Source organism: Staurois parvus, unplaced genomic scaffold (assembly GCF_062004578.1).
Source record: "Staurois parvus isolate SC_StPar_1 unplaced genomic scaffold, SC_StPar_1.0 ptg000434l, whole genome shotgun sequence".
NCBI lineage: Eukaryota > Metazoa > Chordata > Amphibia > Anura > Ranidae > Staurois > Staurois parvus.
In genome coordinates this window covers 1,428,178-1,441,381 of record NW_028318230.1, presented here as the reverse complement: position 1 = coordinate 1,441,381, position 13,204 = coordinate 1,428,178, and the positions used below count along the sequence as shown (strand labels likewise).

The following is a 13,204-nucleotide window of genomic DNA, read 5'->3' as shown; positions in this document are numbered from 1 at the left end:
ATTTGCCAAAGGGGGCAGTACAAGATATTAACTCTGCAGGGTGCCCAAACTTTTGCAGACGCCATTTTTTTGTTTTCTGTTATTTTGAATGTGTAAATGATGGAAATAAAATCTAACTTTTATTATAAGAATGTCTAATCTGTAATTTGATGCCTTTTGGAGATTTTTCCATCTTTCCTTGGCTTCTTTATGCACATTAATACAAATTTTTAGCTGGGGTGCCCAAACTTTCGATCCTCACTGTATACCCAACATGACAAACCTTAAATTTGTGTGCGCCTATGAAATTATTTCAAACTTCAGTACCCTTTATTTTCTATAGACAACGCTAGCAATTCTTTCTTTTAACATTCAGCTGTCAGTGGGGAACCCCATTGACAGCTGAAACATTAAGGCATGGTTTTCACTACTAAAATACCTCATGACTTTATAAAATAACTCATGCAGTATTTTAGTAGTGATTTTGGTGAATTCAAACTTTTTTTTTTAAAATGCTATGCGGTATCCTACCGCATACTCGGATGCAGTAAGATACCGCTTAGTGAATTGTGCTCAGTGAGCCTCTCATCAGGCCCCCTACTGACCCCGGGCCCTCAGGCAATGCCCAAATTGTCAGTCCACCCCTGTGCCGTAAGTAAGATGATAGGTGTGATGATCGTGGCATCAGACCCCCAGCCCTTCTCAACTCGTGACCAAAGGACTAGCCAGTCTAAAACTGCGCTGTCACGTGCGTAACAATGCCACGCTCAGCTGCACCCTGCAGAAAGATTTTCCAGCTAATGGACCACAATCTATGTAACTGCAGCCTGAGAGCGATTGTTACTGGGTCAGGTTAATTACACAATTAACCCTTCACACAGCCACCACCTCCTTTTTGTACAGAGAAAGAGGAAACTTGGCAATATTAGCAATAATACTATGATGTTTGAATAATCGTCTGCATACCACTGTCACTGCAGGCAGAGATATATAGAGGTTTTAAAAACACACAGTAGCGCTCTTCAGAGACAGGGATCCTTAGTTTGCATTAAAGAGCTTTAGAAACAGTTCAACACTTTTCAGATAATAGGATTTATTACTAAAAAGGTCAAAAGGGTGCAATAAAAATATTTACAGAAAAAGATGTAGCCAATATACATATAAATACAGAGAGCAATAACACAGCAAAGAGATAACAGAAAGAAGTTTTATAGAGGTAAAGTACTTGCCAAAAGTCCTGGGTTAAGCAGATCAAGTTTCAGAGCAAAAGGGGTGTTATCTCCCAAGTTGGTTCCGATGTTAAAAGGGAGATTTCTTCAACTTCGCCTCAACTCTCCCAGCATAACAGCCTTTTCTAGGGACTCAGCAGGGTGTCTCCTTAAAGCAGAGAACCAATCACCTCATTTGGGGAGGGGTGTTTAGGCGGAGACCCAAGCTAAAACCAAAATCCCTCTCAGTTTATATCATGATCAATAACCTACCCTAGGTGCATGTAGCAGCCTAGCCACTAGTAGATTAATAAGCAGAAGCATGTGCTGAACGTCTAGATATTAAATATGATATACCTGCTTGGGACGGTTAAGGAGATATCGTTTTCTGCTCTCCTGTAGATTTCAACTAGGGGGTGTAAAATATCAGGCGACTTGTATTAAAGTGACCGATCTGAATATATGACTGGTTTCCTTGTAAGTCTTCCATATCTCCAGATATAAAATTATATGGAAAAGTTGGTTTTTAAATGTAAGTCTGTTTTACAGCTAGCTGGAATGTCTTTGAAGCCCAGTGAAGGACTGGTTTATGGCTTTACGATTTTTTTCCAAGCAAGAGTCTCACATACATACGGGGGGCCAGGCTAATTGGGGTTTATAACTATGAGCTCTCCCACTGTGCCTGATTACCTGTGATCTCTGGCATCATACAAACCACATGTCACTCAACAGAGAGGGAGGTGGGATTGGAGGGAAGCTGATTTGGGAGTAGAAATGATACAAGATGGAGTCCTTTGGCAAAATGGAGGTTCGCATCCATCTCTGTACATACAATTGCTACAATAGGTACATCTATTTCTGACACAGATGTGATCTTACCTAGAGGCACACCCAAGTTCAGAGCATATGTTGGAATGTACTTACAAATTAGCACATGACCCTATAATGAATTCTCCCTGTGATACTCCAGGTGGAAATAAACGCCACACATCTCATCTCGGGTGCTGGCTCAGCGTGGCTTCACCTGTGCAGTTAATTACACCAGCAATAGGACTGCACACAGAGATGTAAAATAATATTCTTCCTTCACTAAAATAGCCACTTGCTTGCTATTTTATATAAAGAAGAATATTGTTTAGTAGATTACTCCAATTTACTTAAAGTGGAACTTAAGACAGTACAATTTAGGACTGATAGATCACTTCAGGCTGGTCCCTTTTGCAGGTATAGCTATGTAAAACATTTAAAATAAGTGCCTATATTGTTTAAAATCCAGTAATACACTGTCTCATCCTGCTCTGCACATGCTCAATTGCTCTCTATTTTCAGCACTGTGCCAAAAATCAGAGCCATTAGAGTCAGATAAGCTGACAGTTTAAAGATTTACTTTTGCTGAAGGGGAAATAAAGCAATAGGAATGATAACTGTGTGGAGGAAGCACAGATTAGGAAGGGAGAAAAGAAAAGCAGCAAAGGTGACGGGACAATTTCTGCTGCCAGGAAGACACAAAAGAATTAAACTTACAAAGATGGTAACTTATCTTATCTCCCTGATATTCTCTTCTTTCTCCCTCATGGGCACCCTCTGAACTTCAGCACTGAAAAGCTTATGTCAGCCTTCCTCTCTAGCTATGCCAAGACATACAATCAAGGCTGGAAATGTACATATTTTAAATACAGAATGTGACATATAGTTTTTGACACTAAGGAGAGGGGGAGAATGTTCAATAAGGAAATGACTGCGATGGGCTTCAACAAAATGGCAGCCTCCAACAAGAAGAAACAGGAGCAATGCTGGAGGCAATTTACAGCACACGCTAATTTTGGTAGCATAATTATTCATGTGGAATGCATGTTATTTTGTTAAAGAACATTAATTGTTATCAAACTGTTATGGTTAAAGTTCCATTTTAAGCTTGCCCATAAACTCTGACCATTGCTTGCAAGTGAAGGAGGACCTCCCATTTATTTTTGCGATAAGTCATAAGATTTAACCTTTACATTTTGGGACATGCTTTAATCTCCCTGTTTAGTTCTTGCTGCCTACATTTAGAGAATAAGTTTAACACCCATTAAGCTAACCTTATCTGCTGAAATGTAACAATACTTTCTTATTAGGCAAGCACTTTCACTATTACTTTAAATGGAAAGGTGAAATACATTACTAGTATATATTACTACTATATTACTATTATATGTACTTCAGAAACTGCTTATATGTTGGATAGTGCTATGCATACATTTGGTGCTATCTAGCACCTTATTGTCTAAAAATGTATTACCCTTTCAAACATGTCTTACAAGATCAGGATCTCATTATTTGCATTTTTGTTTGATAAAGGTTGGACAAACATGCATTATTTTCATATTATATTTTTCATAGGCTATACCTTTTTATTCAATTATAATGGGGGGCTGTAGCTTGCAACTTGAAAATATTTTTGGCTTTTGTAACGGAAAACCCCTAAAATCTTATATCAATAGAATATTGTGTGACCTACCATGGGGCATATTTATAAAGCAGTAAATATGAAATTCACTACTGTATCAATAAATCACTGTAATTTAAAACCTATATACCTGCAATTGATATTTGGTGTGTCACATTTACTGCTTATAAATAGGGCCATATAACTTTTTTTATGGCCTTATATTTATACAGTTTTATTTTTTCCACCTGCTTTAATGTGTTTGCTGACTTGCATAATTGCTTTGTATCTGATGCAACATGAATTAAGATGTTTGCCTTAAATATTCAAAAAAATTAGAATATCGTGCAAAAGTTCATTTATTTCAGTAATGCAACTTAAAAGGTGAAACTAATATATGAGATAGACTCATTACATGCAAAGCAAGATAGTTCAAGCTGTGATTTGTCATAATTGTGATGATTATGGCTTACAGCTCATGGAAACCCCAAATCCACAATCTCAGAAAATTAGAATATTACATGCAATCAATAAAACAAGGATTGTACATAGAAAAATATCGGACCTCTGACAAGTATAAGCATGCATATGTACTCACTACTTGGTTTGGGCCACTTTTGCAGCAATTACTGCCTCAATGCGGCTTGGCATGGAAGCTATCAGCCTGTGGCACTGCTGAGGTGTTATGGAAGACCAGGATGCTTCAATAGTGGCCTTCAGCTCTTCTGCATTGTTCGGTCTCATGTCTCTCATCTTTCTCTTGATAATGCCCCATAGATTCTTTATGGGGTTCAGGTCAGGCGAGTTTGCTAGCCAATCAAGCACAGTAATCCCACGGTCATTGAACCAGGTTTTGGTGCTTTTGGCTGTGTGGGCAGGTGCCAAGTCCTGCTGGAAAATGAAGTCAGCATCCCCATAAAGCTCGTCTGCGGAAGAAAGCATGAAGTGCTCCAAAATCTCCTGGTAGATGGCTGCGTTGACCCTGGACCTAATGAAGCACAGTGGACCAACACCAGCAGATGACATGGCTCCCTAAATCAACACAGACTCAGTAATCCCACGGTCATTGAACCAGGTTTTGGTGCTTTTGGCTGTGTGGGCAGGTGCCAAGTCCTGCTGGAAAATGAAGTCAGCATCCCCATAAAGCTCGTCTGCGGAAGAAAGCATGAAGTGCTCCAAAATCTCCTGGTAGATGGCTGCGTTGACCCTGGACCTAATGAAGCACAGTGGACCAACACCAGCAGATGACATGGCTCCCTAAATCAACACAGACTCTGAAAACCTCACATTGGACTACAAGCATCTTGCAGTGTGTGCCTCTCCATTCTTCCTCCATACTCTGGGTCCTTGGTTTCCAAATGAGATGCAAACGTTGCTCTCATCACAAAAGAGGACTTTGGACCACTGAGCAACAGACCAGGTCTGTTATTCTTTAGCCCAGGTAAGACGCTTCTGACGTTGTTTGTTGTTCAGGAGCGGCTTGACAAGAGGAATACGATATTTGAAGCCCATGTCCAGGATCCGTCTGTGTGTGGTGGCTCTTGATGCACTTACTCCAGCCTCAGTCCACTCCTTGTGAAAGTCTCCAACACTTTTGAATGGCCTTTTCCTGACAATCCTCTCCAGGCTGCGGTCATCCCTGCTGCTTGTGCACCTTTTTCTTCCACACTTTTCCCTTACACACAACTTTCTATTAATGTGCTTTGATACAGCACTTTGTGAACATCCAACTTCTTTTGCAATTACCTTTTGAGGCTTTCCCTCCTTATGGAGGGTGTCAATGATGGTTTTCTGCACAACTGTCAAGTCAGCAGTCTCCCATGATTGTGATTCCTACTGAACCAGACTGAGAGACCATTTAAAGGCTCAGGAACCCTTTGCAGGTGTTATGGCTTAATTAGCTGATTAGAGTGAGACACTTGAGCCGAGAATATTGCACCTTTTCACAATATTCTAATTTTCTGAGATTGCGGATTTGGAGTTTTCATGAGCTGTAAGCCATAATCATCACAATTATGCCAAATCACGACTTGAACTATCTTGCTTTGCATATAATGAGTCTATCTCATATATTAGTTTCACCTTTTAAGCTGTATTACTGAAATAAATGAACTTTTACACAATATTCTAATTTTTCGAGTTTCACCTGTACATCCTTCACTAGGGAACTGGATAGCTTCACTATATAAGCAAGGTGAATGCCAGCAAATGAAAGAATTTAGGGATATGAATAAACCTAGATGTGTCTTCCCATTAGAAATACCCACGTTAGTCAATGTAATATCAAAAATACAACTCCAAGGTATTTGCTAAGGGGCATGGTGAGTATTTTGAAGATCTCATTTGATGCCACAAGTTTTTGGAAAATGAAGAAAGAAAATTAAAATGTATTTTGTTCTTATCTTTTTCTCATTTTCAAAAATGTGACCAAAAATTATATCTGAAAAATACTCACAATGCCTCTTATCAAATTCCTTGGGGTGTCTACTTTCTAAAAAGGGGTCATCTTGTGGGAGGGTATTTATACTACCCTGCCATTTTAGAGCCTCTAAAACTATGATATTTAATGAGGAAATATGCTCTTTGAAAGCCTGAAGGTGGTCATTGGATTTTGGAGGCCTGTATGTGGCTAGGCTGCTAAAATGTCTCTCACCTGTGGTATCCCTCTACTCGGGAGAAGCAGCATAATGTGTTTTGGGGTATTATTCTACATATACCCATGGCATGTGTGATCAATACATCATTTAAGTGACAACTTTGTATGTAAAAAAAACTGTTTTGTGATTTTCCAAACATTTTTGGCGAAAGATAAAATATTTCATGGCCTCTCAGAAAATTTTTTGGGGTGTCTACTTTCCAAAAGGGGGTCATTTGGGGGGGTTTGTACTGCCCTGGAATTTTAGCACCTCAAGAAATGTGATAGGCAGTCAGAAAGAAAAAGCTGCATAATTTCCAATACAGTATATATACACCCTAGTTTGTAGATGCTATAACTTTCACACAAACCAATAAATATACACATATTGAGATTTTTTTTACCAAAGAGTAAAATGTAGGCGAATTCATTTTGGCTTAAACTGCTTGTAAAGGCTGAAGGTTTTGTTACCTTCATACATTTTATAAATCCTTCTGTGTGCAGCAGCTCCCCCAGCCCTCTCAATACTTAACTGAGCCTCATCGCGGTCTTTGCCTCCTCATTGGCTGAAACAGCAAGCAGGAGCCATTGGCTCCCACTGCTGTCAATCAGCCAATGAGGAGAGAGAAGGGGTGAGGCCAAGCCACGGCTCCATGTGTGAATGGACACATGGAGCAGTGGATGCTCCCATAGCAAGCTACTTGCTGTGAGGGCACCCAACATACAGAAGGAGCCATGAGAGCTTGCGTGCGGGGGACAAAACCAGTCCACACAGTAAGTAAGTAAAGACATGTTTGTTATTTTGCAAAAACAATTAATCTTTAGAATTGCTTTAAGGTCTGAATAAATTTTAGTTCATTGATATTTGTATAGCAGAAAGTAGAAAATATAATTTTTTTCTAAATTGTCAGTCTTTTTTCATTTATATCACAAAAAAATAAAAATCCCAGTAGTGATCAAATACCACCAAAAGAAAGTTCTATTTGTGTGAAAAAAGGACATACATTTTGTTTGGTTACAGTGTTGCATGACCGTGTAATTACCAGATGAAATAGAACAGCACAGAACAGCAAAAAATGGCGGAGGGAAAGTGGTTAAAGTAGCCAATTCTATATACAGTACTCAGAATCAAACACGTATTCTGAAATAAATTGCTTATGACAGATGTCTGGTGTCCCATTTTTTACTTATGTGTTTTATTTTGCAGAAAATGTCCAAGAAGCAATCGGATCCACAGGCAAAAGCAAAACACAGGCCACTACAGTTCAGATAACACAACAAGGGCATCAACGCGGTTAATTTAAAGCACGCATGTTCCACAATGGCAAAAATACCAGAAGAGACCATGGACTAGATAAATATTAGTCAATAAAAGGACAAAAGACCTGCACATGTTGCCTTGCATTTGTGGTAATCTACACCAATGAAAACATGTACTACAGATATATTTGAATATGTATGGATATATTTGAAATAGTATACATTGTCTTGATGTTTTTCTGTAATGTAAATAAACTATTTATATCACATTATATAGGTTTTTTGTTCTTTTTAATGTATTTGGTATATTAAATACAAATGAGAATTATTTACTGGCATTTGAATACTTGGAAGTTTGTTAGTTTTTCAGTATGTAAAAATGATGCCCATATAACATAGGAGAACTGATGTAAATTTAATGCAAATTCTTATTAATGGCAATTAAAACTGTGTTATTCTTGCTTGTAACTATTGTTTTCATTTGTTTCTCATAATTCCATAACCCTAAATTGTAAGGAAGCATGAGTATATTCACGCAAGGAAAAATTGATCAGTAAAAGTACATAACATACTTTTTTTTTGAAAATTTTAGCTACATACTGTATGTCCCTGAATTGAAAACCTAACATCTTGGTTACTAGTAGGCTCCCTGATTACAATCAGATTTGTTTTTATTTGCTGATATTAAATTGCTATTTTTACAATGTATCTAAAAGCTACTAATTTACTCAACACTCAAAATTACTCAACAAAATTATTAATATTGCCACAGTTTCTTAGTTGGGTTAAAGTTTTGGTTTTAAAGTGATTGTAAACCTCACACATGAAATATGAACACAGCATATCCTTCTAGAGTGTGCACTTATCTCATTTAAGAGCACTAAGTGTAATTTCAGTCTGCTGCTTCATTCCTTTGCTATCAGTATGAATCACTTCTGACAAGTTTTCTTGACACCAAGGGAAAAAAGGTGTTGGGGAGGGAGCGCCAGCACACAGCCTGCGACTGACAGCCTCAGCTCAGTTCCTGTGTGCTGTGTGAAGGAGGTGTCTCCCTTCCCTCCAGTCATCTCTCAGAACTTTTCTCACTGAACTGAACTCTACAGAATGTAATTTCAGATCTCTACCCCATTTTCTGGAAGCCCACACAAGCTTTATAAATTTTAGATTTGAACAGATGTAGAGAAGAGAAGACTGCAGAGAAACAGGTACAAATTTTGTAGAAGAGTTTGTTTAATCTCTGTGTATCACCTGAGGCCAGTCACTTCCCTGGATATATTTTAGTGTTTAGGGAAACACTGCTGGAATGTAAATCTCTGTCCCAGACTCAGATCTCTTACATACTGAAACAGGACTTCTATCATTATTCTTAACATGTATGGTACTGGTCAAATATATTAAATATAAACGGTGCTTATCCCAACTCATAGAACAAGAAAACAGACTTTGCAAGCACCAAAATATTACAGCAAAAGAAATATATAAAAAAACAATTTATTAAATCCAATTTTAAAAACAGAAAGAAAGATACATTACACATAGCATTGTGCAAAAATGGCGATGGTTTGGCTGCACTTCACCAAGAAGAGAAACCCCAACATGTTTCAATTCATAAGGTTTATATTTTGAATCTTCTTCAGGGGAAAACACTAGAGTACAGCACAAGCATTCTATAAAATAATAAAGTGTTGAGCATGACATCATACAAATGTGTTTGTTTACAGAGAAACACACATTTTTTATTTATATTCAACTCACATCATCATATGTTGTATCAAAAAATAGAATATCCTTCCTGGTTAATTCCCAGAATCACATAGGCAAAAAGACCCTCCAGTGATCCAGCTGGGTAAATGTAGATTAAATGCAATTATAAAAATCCTAAACTAAACTCTGAATAGTATATCAACATTACCATATATAATATATAAAAGAAAAAAAGGAAACACATTTTGTGGAATAAACCCATGCCTGAACCCCACCAGATAATTAATTAGTGCTGCTGTTCATAGATGAAAAACTTCAAACCTTAAAATCAATATTAACACAGCGCAAAAATTAATATAAATAATAAATAGTATCAATAAAAATAATAATAAAAATGTTAAATCATCAGTGAAAAGCTGATAACAAATACGTCATCAGTGAAACAAATATATGCGTGTGTGTGTGTGTGTATATGTGAAAAAAGTCCACTGTCCCAAATCAATGGTGAAGAAAAAGTGGTCCAATCAAAGAAACGGTGCCAAAGGAAATCCAACTTGCCCACACCATCCATGACTTCCTGTATGGTCCACACTCACCAAACTAAATGGACTCCTAGCTATTAAGACTTAACAGTCAAACAAGCTTTTGAGGTAAGATGTATCCTCCAAAATTAATCCCAATTAAGGAAAAAGATTCTTGCTTGGCAATCTCCAAACGACCACCGGGTAGATGAAATGCAAAGAGATAATAGGGACACTAATAGTGTAATACTGCAAAACTCTAATATATTACAAACCAATGCATTATATGCACTCACATTAGACAAGTTAAAAACTAGCCTCCTTAATGTAAACTTTCCCTATCAGAAAAGCTTTAAGGTCACATCAATCATGGCTCCCACATCAAGTGAACTGGCAGCAGTGCGATGGGACTGGCAAAGATGTAATCTCCTCTACACAAAGATGGCTCCAGAGCGCCGCAGATAGCGTGTGCTCTACTCACCAGACGTGATTTCACGAAGCCTCCGTCGGAACCGGAAATTGCATTCACCCCTCCTCCAGGGCATTATCACAGAAAAAAGGAACTTACATCAAATTGTCTAGTGGAGACCAATAGAGGGCCGTGGTAAACTATAAATTTCTAAACATCCAAGCCAGAATGGAATGTATTCAAACTTATCATCTACAAAAAGAGGCAAAAACATAAAAATCCCCCATTGTTTGGGCATACTAAATGATGAAATTGGAATATAAAAAAATCTATAATATGTGCTATTAAATGGCTCCATAGTAAGAGAACAATACCTGAAGTACAGTAACTGCAGGCAATAGAATCCCCAAATGGGTATATTATATGTAACAATTCCTGCAGTTGTTCCTCTGTCAAACATCAGAGTATAGGGCCTACAGTGTATCTCCAAGCATGACCCATAAAATTTTAAACTGATGTATACTTAATATAACCACTCTCACAAACGGAGAGGAAAAATAAATAATACCCGGTAGTGCTGTTGCATCATAGAGTATATACCTATATCTTTTACCAGAATGTCAGAGCCTCAGAACACCATGGCTGGAACATTCACTTTCAATCAGTGAAGTAAATCTGGACATCTTTCATATTGTTAGGATCCAATATAAACCACATTACAAAATACAGCAGTTTTCAATCAATCAATCAATCAATCAATTTGCTGATGCCCAGCACCAAAGATGTCCACCACCGACATCCGGACTGTCGTGCCATCACTCCCGGCACATCCAGTCAGTGCCGGCCCGTGTATATGTCCGGCGGTTTCCCAGCAACAGGTCTCCATTTAAGGGAGGCAGATGACAACCACTTAACCTAGAGAGGAGACAGGGGAGTAAAAAAGACACCCCTTCCATGAAATGCATCATGTATGGGGACCACACATGCTGGATGCACTATAACATCACCGGGGAAATCAGCAAGGATTGCCAGTCATGAACAACATCATCAATTAATAAAATACAAACAAAGCCAAATATAAATGATTATGTTCTCAGGAGAGATAATAAGGAGACCTCCAAGGAGGAATATAAAGGGAAAAAATTCCCAGCATCTTCCCCACCAGACGAGCCTCAGAATGAAAATATGAATAACTGTAAACAAAATACGAAAAAAATAAACTCGACTCAACTCAATAAAGAAACAAAAAATATATCAGATCAAGACATAGCATCCAGAGCCTTCCAATCATAGATCATGTTTTGATCTGCCAGAGATAAAATGCTCCAAAAATGGTTTAAAACTTATTTTTTAATTTAATCTCAGATATACATTGGCTTTCAAAAGATGAATCCACTTCATTTCTTTTTGTAGAAGGATGTTATTCAATGTGCTTTAACAATATGTCTTCCAGTGAGTGATTGTGTATTGGAGCAGCATGTTTGTGTTGATATATCCTATGCCAAACTTCACGCATTGTCTTGCCCACGTAGAAGGCTTCACATGATCAAGACATAATACAAACTACCCCGCTTTGTGAGGCAATCAACAAACTGTCTCGGATGGAAGGTCTTACCATTCGGAAGTATTGGGCATTTTTCATGACAGATAAATTTACAATAATTACATGACCCACAGGAGAAAGTACCTTTTTCTGAGTCTGTATTTTTAGAATCCTTTGAAGTGAAATTGCTTTTAACTAATTTGTCCCTCAAAGAAGGGGCTCTTCTGATCTGGGACATAGAAGAAATACATTTGGAAATTTTGGGATCTGAAGTCAGTAAATGCCAATATCTATTGATATATTTATTAACCAGAAGGTTGTGATTGTTATAGGCTGTTATAACTGTAACAAGGGGATTTTTTTGGATTCTTGACACTTCCTGAAGATAGTTCAAAAGTAGATTTGTATGTAATTTTTTCAAAACTCTATTAAATGCCTTGCGCAAGCAAGTCCTAGAATATCCTCTCTCCAATAATTTTTGTATTAGATCATCAACCGCTATTTTGAAGTTGGTATCACTTTGACAATTTCTTCTTAATCCCACATACTGAGAATATGGAATTTAATTTAGGAGAAGTGTGGGATGAAAGCTATCAGCTCTTAAAATTGTATTACCAGCCATGGGTTTTCTATATAAATTATTTGATAATGTTCAATCTGGAGCGATCTCAATTTCCAGAAAAGTTACTTTTTGAGTGTCATATGACATAGTGAAAGCCAAATTATAGTTGATCTTGTTCATCATTTTTAAACATTTTTGTAATTTGTCAATTGAAAATATTCAATAGAGAAGATGGGACTTTCAGGGTGCATGAACATAAATACCAAGCATATTAAAAAGTTATGTAATTTTTATTTCGTATTTTTGTAAAAAACGAGAAAGGAAAAAATACAGAAACATACAAACAATTTCAGTTCTAAGAATACAACTGAGATTCAAACTTGGTTATGTAATTGTAGTTACTCCATACATATTTCGCCCTCACGGGATTCTTCAGGGGAGATTTTTTTTAACACATTTCTACCGCCGAGGCAGTCCAAAGGTATATCAAAGGAAAATTGTACAATTACCAAACAACTTTAATATATCCAATACAGAGTATTTGATCAAATATATATACATATATATGGGACTCAATGGCTCACCCTGGATGTGAAAGCTCATGGAGCTAGGAGAAAAGGACCTAAAAAAAGATCTTAATTGGCCTACACGTACAAAACAGTTGTAGAGGATATAATGGGTAGAGATGAGCGAATCGAAGTATCCGAAGTGGAATTCGAGTCGAATTTCGGAAAAATTTCGATTCGTGCCGAATCCGAAAAACAGCCTAATTCGGACGCGCGAATCGAAATTTTTCCGAAAATGGCGGCTGACATGTGCGGCGACGGAGCGGGGATGTCGGGGAAGGCGCGCAGACAAGGCGCGCTGCCCCATAATGCATTCCTCAACGACATGTGATCGCATCAGCCAATCAGCAGCCAGCCAGCCAGCACTGTGTAATGGTCGAGGTATATAT

At 37.7% G+C, this 13,204-nt stretch overlaps 1 protein-coding gene across 2 annotated transcripts in view; it reads left to right on the top strand.

Moving 5' to 3' along the window:
* Positions 1-7,978, top strand: part of TMEFF2 (transmembrane protein with EGF like and two follistatin like domains 2) — a 924,328-nt gene extending 916,350 nt beyond the window's left edge. For both annotated transcript variants that reach the window (XM_089687684.1, XM_089687685.1), the window contains one exon: positions 7,458-7,978. Coding sequence is in view for 1 of the 2 variants with exons in the window: in XM_089687685.1 (XP_089543811.1) it covers positions 7,458-7,554 (97 nt within the window). In the remaining variant the exon portion in view is untranslated. The remainder of the gene's footprint in view (positions 1-7,457) is intronic.
* The last annotated feature ends 5,226 nt before the right edge of the window (positions 7,979-13,204 follow it).